The following is a 22,038-nucleotide window of genomic DNA, read 5'->3' as shown; positions in this document are numbered from 1 at the left end:
TTTTTATGTTGAAATGAAAATATTCAGTTTTTGAAAATAAACAATTATAAAAAATCAAAATCAAAAGTCTAATGTAGCTTTTTTTTTCGACAACTCGATCCAGTTCTTTATATTTCAAGGTTCTTATATATATTTGCGGTCTTACATATACATGATTTTTTTTACATTGAATTTCAGCAATGGTTTTCAGCACTTACATATTCAGATCTTTACTTGTTATCTTCATTACGTACCTACTATGGAAAATCAGAGCATTTATTATAAAATACAGACAGTGGCGAACAGCAACATTTCGACAAAGTATAACAACTCTTGGTCCGATTCATCCTATATGGGGCTCTCTTCATTTGGTAAGTGCAAATGTATAAAAGGCAAAAAAAGACTTAAAGAATATATAGATTAGACCGGTGGTTTTCCTGTTTGAATTGTTTTACACTTGTTATTTTGGAGCCCTTTATAGCTTGCTGTTCGGTGAAAGCCAAGGCTCCGTGTTGAAGGCCGTACTTTGACCTATACATGTTAATTTTTTATACATTGTGACTTGGATGGAGAGTTGTCTCATTGGCACTCATACCACATCTTCTTATTTATATGAGCAATGTGATGTGGGTATGTGTCAATGAGACAGCAATCAAACAACAAATAATAACCAAAGAGATCTAGAAGGCAACATACAGTTATCAATAGACAGTTGTAAATACAATATGGCATATAAATCATCAACATAAAACTAAGAAGATGTGGTATGATTGCCAAAGAGACAACTATCCATCAAAGTTCAAATGAAGTGTGTGTAAGTCTATTACACCAGGGTTTTTGATATCACAAACTAGTCAAAACATTTACTAAATTTTTTCATCGGTACAAGGACATCATTCGTAAATATAAAACAACATGCAAAATCTTATACGTTCAGGTATTCCACATCCAATCATTTATGGTAATATTCTATACAAAGCACAAAAATGTCGTCATTCACCTCAATAGCTAACCAAACCTTTAAACAGATTTATACAGAAGGGATATAGTTACGATACTGTTGTTAGGTCATTAAAGATGTCATTTTTTTGGAATTAATATTGGTTCAAGCATAGGGTCTTTGAATCGGAAATAAACACATTTATTCTAAAACCAGTTGTTGGCATGATACGGGTTATGTTCTTCTCATATATTTTATGATGATATGATACTAAACCCCTAACGGGAGGGATTGTGCTTGATTTTCATATGATGAAGACATAATCTTTCAATCAGTTCAACTGAGGTATGGAGCTGGCATGTCAGTTACTGCTAGAAGTCCTTTGTTAATTTATGTATCACTTTCATTTTGCTTAGTTTCTTCTGTTACATATTCTGACATCGGACTCGGACTTCTTTTAAACTGAGTTTTACTGTGTGTATTGGTGTGTGTTTTTTATTCTACATTGGCTAGAGGTATAGGGGCAGGGTTGAGATCTCACAAAACATGTTTAACCCCGCCGCATTTTTGGGAGCCTCTGTCCTTTGTTAGTCGTGTATGTTTTTTAAAAATTTTAGTTCATTAATATGTTTCAGAGTTTAGTGTGACGTTCATTTTCACTGAACTAGTACACATTTTTAGGGGCCATCAGAAGCTCGCCTCCGGGTGCGGGATTCTCTCGCTGTGTTGAAGACCCATTGGTGGCCTTGGGCTGTTTTCTGCTCTTTGGTCGGGTTGTTGTCTCTTTGACACATTCCCCATTTCCATTCTCAATTTTATCTATTAACGTTATAATTACTTGGAAAAATGAATCATGCCTTTCCTCATATTTAACTGAAAGATTAAACAAAGAATGAAAGAAAAGAAAGAAAAAACACCCTGTCTTAATCCTGATTTTTTGTACTGCTCTTGCCTTGCCAATCCCTGTTGACTTTATTTTCTAATAAAAAAATTATGATATTTATCCACACAGAAACGACATTTTTTGTGTTGCATGTCGATTCATAAACATGTTTGTCATACATGTATTAAATTTTGTTTATCCTTTCGAAGAATTTGTTTTCGTCATTATTTGACTGATGTCGTTTTTTTGTAAATGAAATCATCGATAAAATCGCAACCCTCAGGTAAAAGACCTAAGTTTGTTTTTGAAAAGCAGGACAGATGGAGAGACAAATATTACCCACTCTGCCCAAATGATAAAGTTTGATTAAGGTTTTGCAGTGACTTTGTTACTGTTTCGTGCGAGAGAGAAAATAATAAAAGCGGAATAATTTCGATTCATTGCACTTTTTTAAAACTTCATAATGATAAAATCAAAAATGATAATTATTTTCTTTTCTGTTTATAGTTTCATGATCTTGCTTCATATTTCAAACTCCTTGGAAAGATTGTTGAAAAGGAAAGACCAAAGGTTTATGTTTCTTGGATTCTGTTTTTCTATCCGATTTTTGGAGTCTGTCATCCGGACTCGGCACAGATACTGTATAAATCATCAGCACCAAAAGCGTTTGCTGTCGGAGGGACCTACAGATATCTAAGAGATTGGATAGGTAAGAATTCTGTCAGAGGGGCATACAGATATCTAAGAAATTGGATAGTTAAGAATACTGTCGGAGGGGGCCTAAAGATATCCAAGAGATTAAATAGGTGTGAATGCTGTTGGAGAGCCCTACATATATGTAAGAAATTGGATAGGTAAACTTATACTGTCTGAGGGGCCAAAGGTTTATGTTGCTTGGATTATGTTTTTCTATCCGATTTTTGGAGTATGTCATCCCGACTCAGCACAGATACTGGATAAATCATCAGCACCAAAACCGTATGCTGTATTACATATATCTAAGAGATTGTATAGGTAAGAATGCTGTCGGAGGGGCCTACAGATATCTAAGAAATTGGATAGGTAAGCTTATACTGTTGGAGGGGACTACAGATATCTAAGATTTTGGATAGGTAAGTTTATACTGTCTGAGGGGCCTACAGAAATTAAGGAGACTGGAAAGGTAGGCTTGTACTATCGGGGGGGGGGGGGGGGGGGGGGGGGGGGGCTACAGATATCCAAGAGATTGGATAGGTAAGCTTATATTGTTGGAGGGGCCTAGAGATATCTAAGAGATTGGAAAGGTAAGAAAAGCATATAAATTCCTTACACTCGGTAGCAAAGACTCAATCTGTGAGGACATAAATTGTAAAACTTGGGAAATTGATATACATGATATATGAGAATAGATGCTAAAAATCCCACACTTGGTAAGAAAGACCAACACTGTTTGAATGACCAATGCATGTCAGTATGATAAGATATTAGAAAATAAATATCTCAAAATCCTTAACGAAATGGGTTTTTTTTGCTTCGCGTGTTTCGCGATTTAGCCTATACGACATTTCGTATCTACTCAGGTATGCGTATAAATGCAGTGTTCATTTTGTTTAAAAGATTGGAAAAGTTGAATGTAGTTTTTTATCAGTCAATTTCTGGTTCTCAAAATTTATTTTTTGTTTTTGTTTTATTTAAACACCCATGCAACCACGCATCCCATATTGCCTGATAGGACCAGACACATATTTAATGTTTCGCGATTAGAGCTTGGGATAGCCATTGAGAGATAGATAACTTTGTTATCTCTAGAATATATAAATCATTCACATGTATCAATATGTTCATTATTAAATTCTTCATCAATATATATTATGACAGATCTGCGATCAACAGGCCCAACTGTCACATTAATATAATAGACTAATCTACAATTTTGAATTAGTAAGCATGTCACCTGATCTCCTACGATTGCTATACAAAACTGTTTGTTCACCGTCAGAATCTTTACACAGTTTTCGTCAAACTGCAATAAATGTCATTATTCCATGTTGGTACTATTTTAAAATTTTTTTCTAAATGAATTGCATTTTGAATAAAACAGCATACTCATCGGAAAAAGGTGATAATTGATAATCACCTCGCTAAATATACGTGCATTTATATGCAAAGTTATGGTAAAATGGAAAAAAAATGGTTTACAATTGGTTTAGGTAAATAATTGTCATTATCTATTTTGTTTTCTGTCAGAATATGTTGTTTTATTGACTTTAAAAAAATGATATTCACGGATATTAATTTAGTAAATAAAACCACATTTACCGCAGAAAAGACAGTAATTGTAAAGCGATTCAAAATACGCTTTTATTTTACGTTTATATGGGCATATTTAGTTATAAAAACCAAAAGAATATTTTCTTTTTCCTTCGAATTTCAATACTGTAATAATTTAAAGCATACGTAAAACTACATTATTATGATGACAATGGTAGGAGGGGGAGACGGGAAGGAGACAACGATGATGATGATGATGATGATGATGATGATGATGATGATGATGATAATGACGATGATGACGAGAACGATATCGACGGCGACAGTGATGACGATGAAGATGACGATAACAATGACCATGATTAACGTAGTCACTCTATAAGTCAATGAAATGCAATTAGTATTTATTAAAAATTCAACGTTTAGAAATTTTGTCTATCTAGGCGATGGTTTGTTGATATCTGATGGAAAGAAATGGGAACGGAATAGACGACTTTTGACCCCAGGCTTCCATTTTGAAATACTTAAACCATACGTTAAAGTGTATAACAGTGTTACAGATGTATTCCTTGTAAGTATAGCAGTAAGTTGTGATATAATCTGGCATATTTGTTAAAATTGAACCAATGTAAAAACAGGCAATACCGAAGAACAAGTGATCACAATATAAGAGTTTCTTATTGACAACACATTTGTTGAGTTTTGAGGTAGCATTTCCCAGTTATCCTATCGGAACCAATTGTGTGCCTCTCCTTGCAAAGCGTCTTATATTGATATGAGTCGGAGTTACATTAGACAATGCCAAAAAGAAAGATCCCTCTCCATTTTTATCCTCGATCAGAAGATTGACAAGTATCTCAAAAACAATAATGTAAAACTCAGCATGAGAAAAGCAATTAACTCTATGCTTACGCTATTATAGAGTATTAACTCAGACGGACTATAATACTGTATCAATCAATGCTCGCACTAACTTCGTTTTTAAATGTTTTCCTTTACTCGTTTTGTGCTGCTCTAGAAGCAGCGGATCTTAAATTGGCAAAATATACAACGGCAGAATGTAAAACTATAAGTCAAAGTATGGCTAAAAGAAAATCGCAAGAAAAAAAACCCCAAATAACAATCTACAAGACACTACAAAGAACACTAAAGATTACGAATAGAACTGTAAAGAAGAAACTACTAGTATCAAAAAACGAAGGATGCTTTTCATTCTACGGAAAGTGAGCAGTTTATTCCCCACCGGTGGCAAGTAAAAACTCAGGGATGAATTGCATTCGGTAATATCACAATAGTTATATATTTCATAAATGCCCAATTGTAGAACAAAATGGGCAACATGTAACTGGATACCGCTGTAAATTGCATCCGATGTCAAATTCGAAAATGTCTATAAAAATCTGACTTCTTTTGCATGATTTAATAGGAAAAACTGAAGGTGTATGCTAAAAGTGGTGAGGCAATAGATATATTCCCGCGTGTAGCTCTAGCAACTTTGGAAACTATATTAAGATGTGCCTTTTCATACCGAGGAAATATACAAGATCAGGGGTGAGTAGTTATTAAAAGAAAATATAACCAGAGCAAGTGATAAGCTATACACAAACGACAAGATGCAAAGCAATATTGAATTATGAAATGATTAAAGCAGAATATGATTAACCAGTTTGACAAATAATAACATTATCATATCTATACTACTAAAGGAAGAGACCGATTTCATTGAACCGCAACTCCTCTGGACCATACAAAGTCGGAAATATTTGTGATATGACGTATAAATGTAGTGTTTTGTACTTCCTAAATTTGTATTTGAAACAATATTCTATACAAAGCACAAAAATGTCGTCATTCACCTCAATAGCTAACCAAACCTTTAAACAGATTTATACAGAAGGGATATAGTTACGATACTGTTGTTAGGTCATTAAAGATGTCATTTTTTTGGAATTAATATTGGTTCAAGCATAGGGTCTTTGAATCGGAAATAAACACATTTATTCTAAAACCAGTTGTTGGCATGATACGGGTTATGTTCTTCTCATATATTTTATGATGATATGATACTAAACCCCTAACGGGAGGGATTGTGCTTGATTTTCATATGATGAAGACATAATCTTTCAATCAGTTCAACTGAGGTATGGAGCTGGCATGTCAGTTACTGCTAGAAGTCCTTTGTTAATTTATGTATCACTTTCATTTTGCTTAGTTTCTTCTGTTACATATTCTGACATCGGACTCGGACTTCTTTTAAACTGAGTTATACTGTGTGTATTGGTGTGTGTTTTTTATTCTACATTGGCTAGAGGTATAGGGGCAGGGTTGAGATCTCACAAAACATGTTTAACCCCGCCGCATTTTTGGGAGCCTCTGTCCTTTGTTAGTCGTGTATGTTTTTTAAAAATTTTAGTTCATTAATATGTTTCAGAGTTTAGTGTGACGTTCATTTTCACTGAACTAGTACACATTTTTAGGGGCCATCAGAAGCTCGCCTCCGGGTGCGGGATTCTCTCGCTGTGTTGAAGACCCATTGGTGGCCTTGGGCTGTTTTCTGCTCTTTGGTCGGGTTGTTGTCTCTTTGACACATTCCCCATTTCCATTCTCAATTTTATCTATTAACGTTATAATTACTTGGAAAAATGAATCATGCCTTTCCTCATATTTAACTGAAAGATTAAACAAAGAATGAAAGAAAAGAAAGAAAAAACACCCTGTCTTAATCCTGATTTTTTGTACTGCTCTTGCCTTGCCAATCCCTGTTGACTTTATTTTCTAATAAAAAAATTATGATATTTATCCACACAGAAACGACATTTTTTGTGTTGCATGTCGATTCATAAACATGTTTGTCATACATGTATTAAATTTTGTTTATCCTTTCGAAGAATTTGTTTTCGTCATTATTTGACTGATGTCGTTTTTTTGTAAATGAAATCATCGATAAAATCGCAACCCTCAGGTAAAAGACCTAAGTTTGTTTTTGAAAAGCAGGACAGATGGAGAGACAAATATTACCCACTCTGCCCAAATGATAAAGTTTGATTAAGGTTTTGCAGTGACTTTGTTACTGTTTCGTGCGAGAGAGAAAATAATAAAAGCGGAATAATTTCGATTCATTGCACTTTTTTAAAACTTCATAATGATAAAATCAAAAATGATAATTATTTTCTTTTCTGTTTATAGTTTCATGATCTTGCTTCATATTTCAAACTCCTTGGAAAGATTGTTGAAAAGGAAAGACCAAAGGTTTATGTTTCTTGGATTCTGTTTTTCTATCCGATTTTTGGAGTCTGTCATCCGGACTCGGCACAGATACTGTATAAATCATCAGCACCAAAAGCGTTTGCTGTCGGAGGGACCTACAGATATCTAAGAGATTGGATAGGTAAGAATTCTGTCAGAGGGGCATACAGATATCTAAGAAATTGGATAGTTAAGAATACTGTCGGAGGGGGCCTAAAGATATCCAAGAGATTAAATAGGTGTGAATGCTGTTGGAGAGCCCTACATATATGTAAGAAATTGGATAGGTAAACTTATACTGTCTGAGGGGCCAAAGGTTTATGTTGCTTGGATTATGTTTTTCTATCCGATTTTTGGAGTATGTCATCCCGACTCAGCACAGATATACTGGATAAATCATCAGCACCAAAACCGTATGCTGTATTACATATATCTAAGAGATTGTATAGGTAAGAATGCTGTCGGAGGGGCCTACAGATATCTAAGAAATTGGATAGGTAAGCTTATACTGTTGGAGGGGACTACAGATATCTAAGATTTTGGATAGGTAAGTTTATACTGTCTGAGGGGCCTACAGAAATTAAGGAGACTGGAAAGGTAGGCTTGTACTATCGGGGGGGGGGGGCCTACAGATATCCAAGAGATTGGATAGGTAAGCTTATATTGTTGGAGGGGCCTAGAGATATCTAAGAGATTGGAAAGGTAAGAAAAGCATATAAATTCCTTACACTCGGTAGCAAAGACTCAATCTGTGAGGACATAAATTGTAAAACTTGGGAAATTGATATACATGATATATGAGAATAGATGCTAAAAATCCCACACTTGGTAAGAAAGACCAACACTGTTTGAATGACCAATGCATGTCAGTATGATAAGATATTAGAAAATAAATATCTCAAAATCCTTAACGAAATGGGTTTTTTTTGCTTCGCGTGTTTCGCGATTTAGCCTATACGACATTTCGTATCTACTCAGGTATGCGTATAAATGCAGTGTTCATTTTGTTTAAAAGATTGGAAAAGTTGAATGTAGTTTTTTATCAGTCAATTTCTGGTTCTCAAAATTTATTTTTTGTTTTTGTTTTATTTAAACACCCATGCAACCACGCATCCCATATTGCCTGATAGGACCAGACACATATTTAATGTTTCGCGATTAGAGCTTGGGATAGCCATTGAGAGATAGATAACTTTGTTATCTCTAGAATATTTAAATCATTCACATGTATCAATATGTTCATTATTAAATTCTTCATCAATATATATTATGACAGATCTGCGATCAACAGGCCCAACTGTCACATTAATATAATAGACTAATCTACAATTTTGAATTAGTAAGCATGTCACCTGATCTCCTACGATTGCTATACAAAACTGTTTGTTCACCGTCAGAATCTTTACACAGTTTTCGTCAAACTGCAATAAATGTCATTATTCCATGTTGGTACTATTTTAAAATTTTTTTCTAAATGAATTGCATTTTGAATAAAACAGCATACTCATCGGAAAAAGGTGATAATTGATAATCACCTCGCTAAATATACGTGCATTTATATGCAAAGTTATGGTAAAATGGAAAAAAAATGGTTTACAATTGGTTTAGGTAAATAATTGTCATTATCTATTTTGTTTTCTGTCAGAATATGTTGTTTTATTGACTTTAAAAAAATGATATTCACGGATATTAATTTAGTAAATAAAACCACATTTACCGCAGAAAAGACAGTAATTGTAAAGCGATTCAAAATACGCTTTTATTTTACGTTTATATGGGCATATTTAGTTATAAAAACCAAAAGAATATTTTCTTTTTCCTTCGAATTTCAATACTGTAATAATTTAAAGCATACGTAAAACTACATTATTATGATGACAATGGTAGGAGGGGGAGACGGGAAGGAGACAACGATGATGATGATGATGATGATGATGATGATGATGATGATGATGATAATGACGATGATGACGAGAACAATATCGACGGCGACAGTGATGACGATGAAGATGACGATAACAATGACCATGATTAACGTAGTCACTCTATAAGTCAATGAAATGCAATTAGTATTTATTAAAAATTCAACGTTTAGAAATTTTGTCTATCTAGGCGATGGTTTGTTGATATCTGATGGAAAGAAATGGGAACGGAATAGACGACTTTTGACCCCAGGCTTCCATTTTGAAATACTTAAACCATACGTTAAAGTGTATAACAGTGTTACAGATGTATTCCTTGTAAGTATAGCAGTAAGTTGTGATATAATCTGGCATATTTGTTAAAATTGAACCAATGTAAAAACAGGCAATACCGAAGAACAAGTGATCACAATATAAGAGTTTCTTATTGACAACACATTTGTTGAGTTTTGAGGTAGCATTTCCCAGTTATCCTATCGGAACCAATTGTGTGCCTCTCCTTGCAAAGCGTCTTATATTGATATGAGTCGGAGTTACATTAGACAATGCCAAAAAGAAAGATCCCTCTCCATTTTTATCCTCGATCAGAAGATTGACAAGTATCTCAAAAACAATAATGTAAAACTCAGCATGAGAAAAGCAATTAACTCTATGCTTACGCTATTATAGAGTATAAACTCAGACGGACTATAATACTGTATCAATCAATGCTCGCACTAACTTCGTTTTTAAATGTTTTCCTTTACTCGTTTTGTGCTGCTCTAGAAGCAGCGGATCTTAAATTGGCAAAATATACAACGGCAGAATGTAAAACTATAAGTCAAAGTATGGCTAAAAGAAAATCGCAAGAAAAAAAACCCCAAATAACAATCTACAAGACACTACAAAGAACACTAAAGATTACGAATAGAACTGTAAAGAAGAAACTACTAGTATCAAAAAACGAAGGATGCTTTTCATTCTACGGAAAGTGAGCAGTTTATTCCCCACCGGTGGCAAGTAAAAACTCAGGGATGAATTGCATTCGGTAATATCACAATAGTTATATATTTCATAAATGCCCAATTGTAGAACAAAATGGGCAACATGTAACTGGATACCGCTGTAAATTGCATCCGATGTCAAATTCGAAAATGTCTATAAAAATCTGACTTCTTTTGCATGATTTAATAGGAAAAACTGAAGGTGTATGCTAAAAGTGGTGAGGCAATAGATATATTCCCGCGTGTAGCTCTAGCAACTTTGGAAACTATATTAAGATGTGCCTTTTCATACCGAGGAAATATACAAGATCAGGGGTGAGTAGTTATTAAAAGAAAATATAACCAGAGCAAGTGATAAGCTATACACAAACGACAAGATGCAAAGCAATATTGAATTATGAAATGATTAAAGCAGAATATGATTAACCAGTTTGACAAATAATAACATTATCATATCTATACTACTAAAGGAAGAGACCGATTTCATTGAACCGCAACTCCTCTGGACCATACAAAGTCGGAAATATTTGTGATATGACGTATAAATGTAGTGTTTTGTACTTCCTAAATTTGTATTTGAAACAATATTTTTTCCACAGAAAACGCCAATTTTTGAGAAAATATCCAAATTTGGAGACCGTTATCGATCCGTGTCTTATACGCTTTCGCGCATGCTCAGTCGACGTACTGCCCGTGAAATCTATTTTACCTTATCTGTACGCCGTATCTGTCAGGTGCACCACCAAACGGTGTATTTGGGATTTGCTATATACACGGGTCATTATACAGGGTTGACACTACTAAATTCAATCATTGTCACATTGATTCCTATTGTAGTATTTTATTCAGCATAACGTAATAAGATGAAAATACTAATACTAAAAAAGTAAAAATCCAGACTTAAAATAAGGCATAGGTACAGTTTCCAATTTGTTAGCCGGTATAACTTAAAAACCGCGAATCAAATAATTCATATTTATATATAACTAATATAGGACAATGGTGTTGATTGAAAATTACAGAATTCCAAGCCTCTTTGTTTTCCAAATAATTAATATTATCAATAATTAATAAGTTCCAGGTCCACGGGTTCAAGCAGAAAGATTTTGAAAGCAGAGAAAACTGTGCATCTTATAATCACATTGACAATAGCAATACTAAAATGTGTTCTAGTACATTGTAAAACTAACCGGACAACTGCATAATAAGAATCAATACAAACACTTATTATTAAGAATTTATTCGGTTAAGTAGCGATTAAAAGTAGCCAAGAGGAGGTGAAAAGTAATAAGACGTGGGCATCGTCGAGGTAAAGATTACCACATAAGAAAGAGCATATAACAACAATCTAACAGTCTATATACTTTGCAATGAATACTTTGATTATTTTAGTTTAATTAACGACTCCGAACTCTACATATTGGATAGACACCTGCCTATTGTTGAAGACCGTATTTTGAAGTCTAGATGTCTTTTGAGATTTTTGGTAGTAGTATTGCTGTTTAATTGACTTATACCCACTCCTTCTTTTATTCACACTGTTTGTTCACCTGTTTACAAGAAATAAAGGAGCGACAGCTTATAATTCTCTCAGTTTTTATCGTTACAGATCGAAACATCCCTACGTAAATGCTGTTAACAGATTATCATATTTAACGTTGTCTAGGTGCTTGTAAGTATATATGTGTCGTTCATTTATACCCCGAGTTGCTCATCCTGCCTTTTTGTTAACTCAAAACTCCTGTCCTGCTTTTTTTCAAATTTCATCCTAGTCCCCCCATACAAATCAAATGGTACCTTCATAAAGGACAATTCCTAAATTTCCTTTTTTATACAAATATGTACGATTGTCTATAATTGCTTATATCTTAGTCATTTCAACTCTGGTGGATAGTTGTCTCATTTGTAATCATACCACATCTCTTTATATTTATATTTTACCGTAATAATGTTAAGACTGAACTACATTTCTATCAAACTCCTGTAGCTAGAATCAGTAGAAGTTTTTATCAAATCAATTTCCACTTTTACTGTGCATATTAGAAAGGCCTTGTTTTTTCACAATATACCAATTATCTTTAAAGTTTCTCTGAAGTTACAGTTTGAAATCATCTCATTAAACTGATCAACTTGTGTTAAACAAAATACAAAATTGAATAAAAAATAACTCAGAAGCTTATCTTAAAAAAACAAACAAAAACAACCCAAAAACACACACATCCACACACATCGATGACAAACTAAACATTCTTTTTCAGAAATCCTTGGTATCAAATTGATTTTATATATCGATTTTCTAATGAAGGGAAAGAATTGAAGCAGCTATGTGATTATTCACACGAATTTTCGAATGGAATTATAAAAGAAAGACAACAAACTCTGGTAGGTAGCACAATTACGTTATACAACAGAAAAGAAAGAATTCGGTGTATCCAGCCATGTCACAAAATCAATACATGCACAGCAAACAACACAAAAAAGCGAAGGAACGTCGTTTTTATTGATGTTCTTCGTCACAAAGTCACAGTGAGGCCTTCAACACGAAGCAGAAAAACTCACACCTCAGTGCAAGTTTAAGACGACCCCTAGCACCGGTTTGAGGGGGTAATACATCATTTTTTTTGTCGTAGATAATCATTTGGGCGAGAAAATGATACTACCATCGCTAGTTGCAAAAAGAAGAAAAACAAAAAGACAAACAACACGAAAAGTAAAATAGAATAACGATTGAACGACATAAACTCCTTCCTGAGTCCTTGACTTCGTCCAAAAGTTGTTATTGAAACCATCACAGGTAACCTACGATCCAGTATCAAAACAAAAATGTCAATCAATGCAAGATGTATCACAATTGCAGTCGACAGCCAAGGTTTAGAAATGTTCTGTCATTGACACTTAATGTTAAGCTATTTCAAAGAAATAGACAATATACCACTAAAATGTATGAACATATTATTGCAGTTTTGAGTATCCCATTGGTATCTGCCGCCTCTTCTATTGATATACGGTTATGAACTTTCTTAATAAATGACAATAACACTTTATAAATTTGGCGCGTCCGAATTAAACACTTTCATGGCGTGATCACCACGAGGGATGCACTAACTCAACGACTTATCTACATTGCAGAAAAAAGAAGGAAAACCTACAAAGCGTCATCTTGATTTCCTAGATATACTTCTTACAGCCAAAGATGACAATGGAATAGGACTTTCTGATGAAGATGTAAGAGCTGAAGTGGATACGTTTTTGTTTGAAGGTGAACGTCTTGAGATGAACAATTTATATTTGAATTTAAACTGGTAGAAAAAAAGTAAATAGCATAAGACCAGTTATAAATTACATGACAATTGAGGTAAAACAAACAATACAATGATCTGCAAAATGCAATATGACAATATATTACAAAAAGTAAAATAACAAAAATACCGAACTCCAAGGGAAATTCGAAACGGAAAGTTCTTTATAAAATGGCAAAATCAAAAGCTCAAACACATCTATCAAATGGAAAACAACTGTCATATTCCTGACTTGGTTCATGTATTTCCTCATGTAGAAAATTGTTGATTAAACCTGGTCCACAAAAGAGGTCTGGTTTGATAAGAGCCTAGATACATTAAACTCGTGTAACGGATTCATTTAGACGAAGTTAACTTCAACCAAAGGTAATTTCATTAGCGAACCTGCAAAAATGAACTTTTTTAACAGTTAAAAATAAGTCATAAGATCAGTAAGAGTCAACTGTAGTCTACCGCTCGATGTTCAAACCTTAGAAATCCATTTAAAACATACGCATCATGGTTAAAACTTAATATGAAGGAATGTAATGAACTCCAAAAGGAACGAGACAACGTGGGTTGACATGGTAATCGTCTAATGATAAGCGTGCATCACCCGCTATGCGAATACACATATCAAAATATCAAAATCGGAAAAGTACACAATTGGTAAATTTACAGGTCAGAGGACTATTCCGGCATCTGAAGATCTAAGATCGCGAAAACATTTTGTTATCGAGTTTAGAATAGACGCAGCTTATCGACCAACCAATTCGTGATGTTGACCATATCACTTAAATATGTAGTGTTAATGTCAGTCGGTCTCCCTCTAAACCCATTTGGATCAGTTTTTGTGTTAGGAGCACATCTTTTTTTAATGAGGTCCGTATTATGTGAATATGAACGAGCGTAACATATCAATACGATGGGGCAGGGTTATTGTACTGCTGCGAAAGGGGGTTGGCAATGAGAAAGTTGCAATCATCACTTTTGTCATATATTCTAGTTTGAAGTCGTCCATTTGTGACAATATCCCCGCAAAAGATCAAGATATGATGCAGATATTTTAGTTTCGGTAGTATCATTTATTTCTAGGTCACTGGGAAATATGAGTAGCTAGCACTCACTGAATGTGGAATAATTGAGTGACAGGACATCATTAACATATTTTGAGGTGAACATACAGAAATTGGCAAGACGTTGATGTTTTGGCTTTGAAAAGCTTCATTATCAAGTCTGCTTCTCATTTAAATTTGAATTTTGTTCTAGGAACAGTCTGATCTGTTAACACATTCTATTACAATTTTATTTAGACCAGTCAAAATGTCAGGTCATCAAGTTAACGTGCTGTACAAGCTATCTTTAAATGTACGTGTAAGACTTTTTTGCATACTAGTTCTTTGTAGGTCATGATACCACTGCGTCTGCAATTAGCTGGACTATATACTGTTTAGGAAAATATACCGAAGAGCAGGAAAAAGTATATACAGAAATATCAAAGTTATTAGTAGATAAATCAGAGGTAACTTGGTACGTTAATTTAAAAATTATAGAAGGTTGTGGATTATATTTAACAATAGAAACAAAACAAAAATACTATTAGATAATAATTTAGCCTCTGATGATTTCTTATCATAAAGCAAGACGACGGGTGTCACGTGTGGAGCAGGATCTGCTTACCCTTCGGTTTTTGGTTGGGTTTTATGTACTGTTGATTGTCTTTACGTCGTTTTTAGTTTTTTGCCATGGCATTGTCAGTTTGTTTTAGACTTATCAGTTTTTATATCCCTTTGGAATCTTTCGCCACTCTTTTGCAGAGCAAACGAGTTTACTGGTGTATAATTTTTATTCTATAGTTTCCAGAGTAAGAAAATGTTTGGACCTTTTCTTTTATAGCCATTTCACTATATGTACTTCTTTGACTTATGATTGATATCTTTTCATTTTCAATGCTATTCATTCTTTATACTCAGAACATAGAACTATACTTTATCATACGGTGCGATTTATGTCAAGAACAGAACTGTGTATGGCTTGTTGATAAAAAATTATTACTTTTACACTGGCTGATCCCGTATGCAGATAAAGTTGACACTTCTGACTGTCAAGTTGCCAGGATTTGTTAACTAAGATTCGCAGTTAATCTATCTGTCTGGAATACATATGTTCAAAATGAAAGAAGATCGACATAATTTTCCCCCTTACATTACAAATACTGTAAACGTTACTTGTTCCTTGAAAAACGTTATTGTAAATGAACATGGTGAAATAGTTAGTTTAGTACAGAATGATTTTAGTTTGTGGCAAATTATCCATCGCATTTTTTTTTTTCGTATCAAAAAAGTTTGACGCACTGAAGAAAATATATGAGATGAAATGCAATATAATTTACATCTAGCAGAAAATTGACGTGTGAACATCTGCAGAACGTTATCCCATAGAACTACGTATCATACTTTGTGCTAAAAGTGTTGTTGACCCATAAAACATTTTTTGTATAATTCAGGGAAAATCTGCAGGAGATGCCGCGCCTTACATCATTTGTAAAAGAATCTATGAGGATGTTTGCACCAGTGCCGGTAACAGCACGACTATTGATGTCGCTAATGAAGTTTGGTGACATAGTTGTACCTGCTGGTGTTCATATAGATATTAATATTCACTCGATTCATCATCATCCAGATGTTTGGCCTGAACATGAGGTAAATTCATAACCTATTTCCGGTTTTATTTTAAAAGGTTAGGGTTAAAAAAGGAAAATGGAAACCCTTTTATTCCTCTAGTTACAAAATATTACACAGCCCGTTTTTTTTAAAACAAATGGTTAAATAAGTCAAAGGTTATTCGGGGAATATAAAATAACTCACCACTGAAGAAAATACAGCAGTATGTACTAAAAGAACAGACAAATAGAGAAATAACAGTCTACAAAGAATTCGCATAAAGCCCAAGGATGCATGAGCAACAAAAACAGAGCTGTGTCGAACTCGAATGAGCACTGGAAAGGGCAAGCTGTTTTTCATCCGCTCAATTAATCTTTTCAAATCTTACACAACGTAATTCTAGAGTTAGTACTTGCTTATCAGTATGGACAAACCGTTCATTTCCAAATTTTTTCAACGTTGTTACAGATCAAGGTACGACACACCGACAGCAGGACTTCTTTTAAAATGAGTTTTACTGTACGTATTGCTGTGTTTGTTTATTCTACACTGGGAGGGTTGAGATCTCACAAAACATGTTTAACCCGGCTGCATTGATGCACCTGTCACAAGCCAGGAACCTCTGGCCTTAGGTAGTCTTGTATGTTTGTTTTTTTAAATTTTGGTTCATTTATATATTTCGGAGTTTAATGTGACGTCCATCTTCGCTGAACTAGTATACATTTTTTAGGGGTCAGCTGCAGCCCGTATCTGGGTGCGGGATTTTCTCGCTGTGATGAAGACGCTTTGGTTGCCTTCGGCTGTTTTCTGCTGATTGGTCGTGTTGTTGTCTTTTTAGCACATTTCCCGTTTTCATTCTCAATTTTAGTAATAGCAAAAAGTTACATTAGTGTTACCATCGTGTTTAAAGTATTGCCAATTTGATTGGCAGGAATCTAGTTTAGAATTGGTAATATGGGGTTTTGCTTCGTTTCATAATGTCGGAATGTTGATGATGTTATGTAAAACATTTAAGCACGATTTCAATAAAATTTTTGATTATGGAAAAAGTAAAATAACAAAAAAAAAAATCAAATGGCAAAATCAAAAACTCAAAAACATTAAACGAATGGAAAACAACTGTCATATTCCTGACTTGGTACAGGCATTTCCTTATGTAGAAAATGGTGGATTAAACCTGGTTTTATAGCTAGCTAAACTTCTCACTTGTATGACAGTCACATAAAATTCCATTATATTGACAACTATGTGTAAGCAAAACAAACAGACATAATAGGTTACAATGGCAAAAATTGGAGTACAGCAGTAATTATTTTGTTATAATCTTATCTTCCCTATAAAAACAAATAACTATTTCAACAACAAAAATGGCATATAGACACTCTTTAGACAAAGTACATGAGCAAAAATGAAAGACAAGAATACAAAAATGACCATTCCACAATAACAAAATGGCGGGATGTATAAATATCGAGTCACATCAAAAGTATATTACCAAAAATGGACTAAACAGTAAAGGTTAAAAATACCCTAAGACAAATAAAAAGAACAATATAACGCAGAATTCAGATGATAAACAACGTCAGTACCTAGAATCTACACTTCAAGACCATCATGTATTATTTGTGAAGTTGATACAGAATATTTATCAACAATGTCTTGGTATCTTCCAATAAACGTTTTTTTTTAGAAAAAGGACAAGACGTTCTTTGGCATTACCCTGGTTCATCAACTTTCTGCTCAGACACTGGTGACGTTTTATAAAGTTTGAGTAGCAACTGCAAGCTCCAAATTAAAATCGCCTCGTTTGTCATAAATGCTGGTACTGAGATGACCACTCATGTCAAATTCGAGATATAAGTCTAAAAATGAGGAGGAGGAAGCCGTGTCTGCTGTTTCTTTGATTTCTAGTTCTGGAGAATATATTAATGGAATTGGTTTTGAAAAACAATTTCTGCATTAATAAATATGGTGCATTTTGAGTGATCATTTGATGAAAGCAACTGTTTGTTCTATCTCACCACCATTTTAATTACTAAGATTTAAGTATACTACCATTCTTGTATTTGCATCGGTTGACTTCTCGGAAGCGTGGTATTTCCGGGAATTACAAAATTGAGCTAAGTATCAATACATGTATCATATATGGCATATTGGTTAATATCTTAAGCTACCTTCCCTCGAATATCGACTCGAATCATTGCAAATAGTTTTCTGAAAGATCACATTCAATATTTCTCTCACGGATTCCTTCAGAATCACAGTAGTTTTGTTTACTATCACTTCGAACTTTTGATTTTATTTGCAATGGAATCCAATTCTATACTTAAGGCTTTTTTGTAACTGCATTGCTAAACTGTACTTTATTTTGCTTATTTTTTTTTCATTAAGGCGTACTCAGAGTCTTTTGAAGACGAAACGCGCGTCTTGTGTACCAAATTATAAGCTTTAAATCGTTAATGCGTTTTGTTCCGTCTTTGAAATAAGTGAGTTTTTAATAAAATGAGACGTCTCTGATTTGTTATTCCCGTATGGAATAGATATATAATACATCACTCATGGGAAGACAAAATATTTTTATTGGTATCTTTATTATTACTTTTTCTAATGTTTGATGTCATAATACAGGTATTTAGACCGGAGAGATTTTTACAGGAAGACATAACTGACAGACATCCTTACAGCTACATACATTTTGCTGCTGGATCAAGGTAAGTGAGATATATAGATTTCACCACTGCATCAAGTGTTTTACGATATTTCTCCACTGAAGACAGTTTAATTTTGACATTTAAAGCGCGAGGCTTGCCGAGCTTTTTAAATAATTAAAATCTAGCTGTTGAGAGTGGAGAAATATCGTAATACACAAGTTATAGTGGTGGAAAATCTTCTCTGATGATTTTTAGACGATATCTAAACAAAGTTTATTCTTCCTTTTCAAAGATTTGCAGAAAGTTATGTTCTTTATATGTGACGTCATCAGACAGGGTCGCCTTTTTTATGACGCCACAATAGCAAATTTAGAAGACACACAAAAAAAAAATTGACGTCATAGTTGAATTTTGACAAATCATTTGCCGAGAACAAAGTTTTCTTTAGAGATGAGAAATATTTTTCTCGCACCGACCGATAAATGTGAAAAATGCATGTAAATTAGAGAAAAAATACGACATATTCGTTATATTAAGTAATATGTGAGAATTCGATGAATATGAATGATTGAATTATATGATAATCCATAGTTTTATCCTTTATCGTGAATGTTTGTGCACTAAACAAATATGGACTCGTGCCAATAATAGTTCAAAGTAAAATAAATTACATAGACTTATGCTTTGGGAGTTCGATTGCGAGAAGAAATAAAACCCTTTTATTCGTAGATTGCGAAAGAAATTATTAAACTGTAATTTTGTTGCTTTTCTTTGTTTGTATTGGACTACTAGGATTTCTGACCCCCTAGGTATCTTTTCAGTATCTGTTAAACTTTTTCACATCTTTTTCTAGATTCGATTTGATTTCAAATTTAGTGCCTCGCCTTGATATATTGCTCTGGCCCTTGTCTATCGTTTATTGCTTGATTGTCGCTATCTTAACATCCAAAGTAATCGTTGAAGTCCTCAAGTTAAATCAAATGCCATTTGTTTGTGTCCTTACATTTATGCTGTTGGTTCGTTTACTTATACCCCCATCATTTTTATAATGCTTATTCATATTGCAGGAATTGTATTGGACAGAATTTTGCAATGAACGAAATAAAGGTTATCATCAGTAGATTAGTTCAGAGGTTTGTAATTGTTAATAATCAATAAAAAAAAACGTATGTTGATAATATTTTATTTCATTTTATAGTACGGATTTGGATAAAAAGAAATAAACAAACACACAAAAAAAACCTAACAAAAAAAAAAAAAAAAAAAAAAAAAAAACCCCAAAAAAAAACAATTATAAATAAGACAGATGTTTATCTGTGCAATATCAAAATTATTAAACCCCACGCCACACTGACACTTTTAAAGTAAATACTTTATTTGGTAAGTATAGAGTATATTAAGATTTTCAATACCGTTCTATAATACTTTAATGTTAAATGGGGATACAAATTCCCCTACCTTCTTTTCCCCTTGTTATTCAAATATACTGAATCAGTTCTTGTCCAAATACCACTCAGTAAATTGGATTCGTTTTGAATAAAACCTGCTGTGCTATAGTTAAGATAAAGATATCGTGCATCTCAAGTTGTTATCGTAAGTGGGTATAGCAACATGTGAATTAATAAACGACCTTTTGTATTGCTTTTTCAGATACAAAGTATCACTATTAGATGGTCATAATTATGATATCAATCCAGAACTTGTTATGAGGGCAACACATGGAATCAAAGTAATATTGGGAAATCGGTAAATGGAGAATTGTGGCAAATCGGTAGATGGAGAGGAGTGGCAAATCGCAAAAAGCTATAGGAATTTTAAACAAAAATATTTTTACTCAAATGAAGTACCAAAACATAGTTTGATAATCATCAGAAATACTTACAATGTTTGCAGAAAATGTATTATTTTAAAACTAATTTATCAGAAATTCTTATGTTAAATGTAAAATTGTAGCATTAAATTTTCTAAATTTTTATCTAGGATATTTTAGTTTAGTTCTTCCCAAGTCATTTGGTTACTTTGTCACCTTTTTTTCAAGAGTTAAGTTCTATGTGAAGTGTATTATAAAAGAATCACAAATATTTGTTCAGGCATTTGGGACCCTCAAGGGGAATAGAAGTGAAAGAGAAGACTATTGTTTGGAAATAACTTCTTCTAACCCTGACATATGATACTATTACCTCAATTATTCAAATGTGTTTATAAATGGAACGTTTGTAGAAATAGGTTAGGAATATCTTAACGGATAAAAAACCAAAAGAAAAACAACAGACATCTAAAGGTAAACCGGTGTAGGACATTTAAGCGATTAAATGAAAACTACTAAAATGTACTAGTGGACATTTTATGGCTCACAGTAAACTATTTTGGCGTAGGATAGATCCTTTCAATTGTATTTTTGTTAACCTACTTTAGTAAAAACTTACCTAGTTGAACAATACTCACCTTGGTTTCGTTTAAATTGAAATAAAAATTGTTAAAACAAATGAAATTGTGATATTCCAGCGTCGAATCGACAAATTAATAAAATTTAGACACAAACAAGAGAATGTACATTTATTACTGCAATTCTATGATTTGTATTGTAGATGGGATATAAGAGCCAATTATGGAGGATCACTAGAAAGTAAGTTCCAAGACACAACGGAGATGTTATATCTAAATTTAGAAACGCATAGTGTAAATTAGATCATTGGTTTTATTGTGCTAAGTATTCGGACTTTTTGTGCTGCATTTTAATGAAAACCACAATTCAATATTATGGTGTTTTCACATTATAAAATGTGATTCTACTATTTCATATAATAAAAGTGTAAAAATGTATAATTTTTTGTCGCTTTGATCATTGATTTTTTTAGTTTTCGCTAAAATGGGCTATTCTTCGGCGCTAAAATTTCATTTTCCGATGAAATGTTCTATCGATTCGATAAAATGTTCTTCCCTGAGGTCAACGTACAGTATTTCGGAAAGTTATCAAACAGTATGTAAATTTCTTAGTTGCCTCTGGTCTGGAAAGTTATAAATAAGTTGAACATACTATAAAAGACCTGTCCGTCAACATCACAAATCTCGTAAAGAACAATCACTAGATTCAAATATTAGTAATGGTATAAAGATACATAAATCGACCAAAAAACAGGAATTAATTGAGGAGGTAAAATTTCCTTTCTGTTATTTGATAAACAGATATTTGTTTGGGGCAATGTTATTCATCAAGCAAATAAGGAAAAAAGAACTGTCCTT

General features: G+C 33.4%; 1 protein-coding gene across 1 annotated transcript; it reads left to right on the top strand.

Annotated features, from left to right (window-relative positions):
* The first annotated feature begins 603 nt into the window (after positions 1 to 603).
* On the top strand, positions 604 to 20,943 carry LOC127712826 (cytochrome P450 4F4-like). Its single transcript, XM_052219433.1, has 12 exons — positions 604 to 609; positions 2,310 to 2,511; positions 4,496 to 4,623; positions 5,479 to 5,603; positions 6,184 to 6,193; positions 13,333 to 13,462; positions 14,888 to 15,011; positions 15,988 to 16,183; positions 18,773 to 18,855; positions 19,863 to 19,928; positions 20,446 to 20,541; positions 20,886 to 20,943. The coding sequence occupies exons 1-12, from the start codon at positions 604 to 606 to the stop codon at positions 20,941 to 20,943; spliced, it is 1,224 nt and encodes a 407-aa protein (XP_052075393.1).
* Positions 20,944 to 22,038: the final 1,095 nt, after the last annotated feature.

Source organism: Mytilus californianus, unplaced genomic scaffold (assembly GCF_021869535.1).
Source record: "Mytilus californianus isolate M0D057914Y unplaced genomic scaffold, xbMytCali1.0.p SCAF_8, whole genome shotgun sequence".
In the NCBI taxonomy this organism is placed as follows: Eukaryota; Metazoa; Mollusca; class Bivalvia; order Mytilida; family Mytilidae; genus Mytilus; species Mytilus californianus.
The sequence above is the reverse complement of the archived record's forward strand: the minus strand, read 5'-3'. Positions and strand labels throughout refer to the sequence as shown.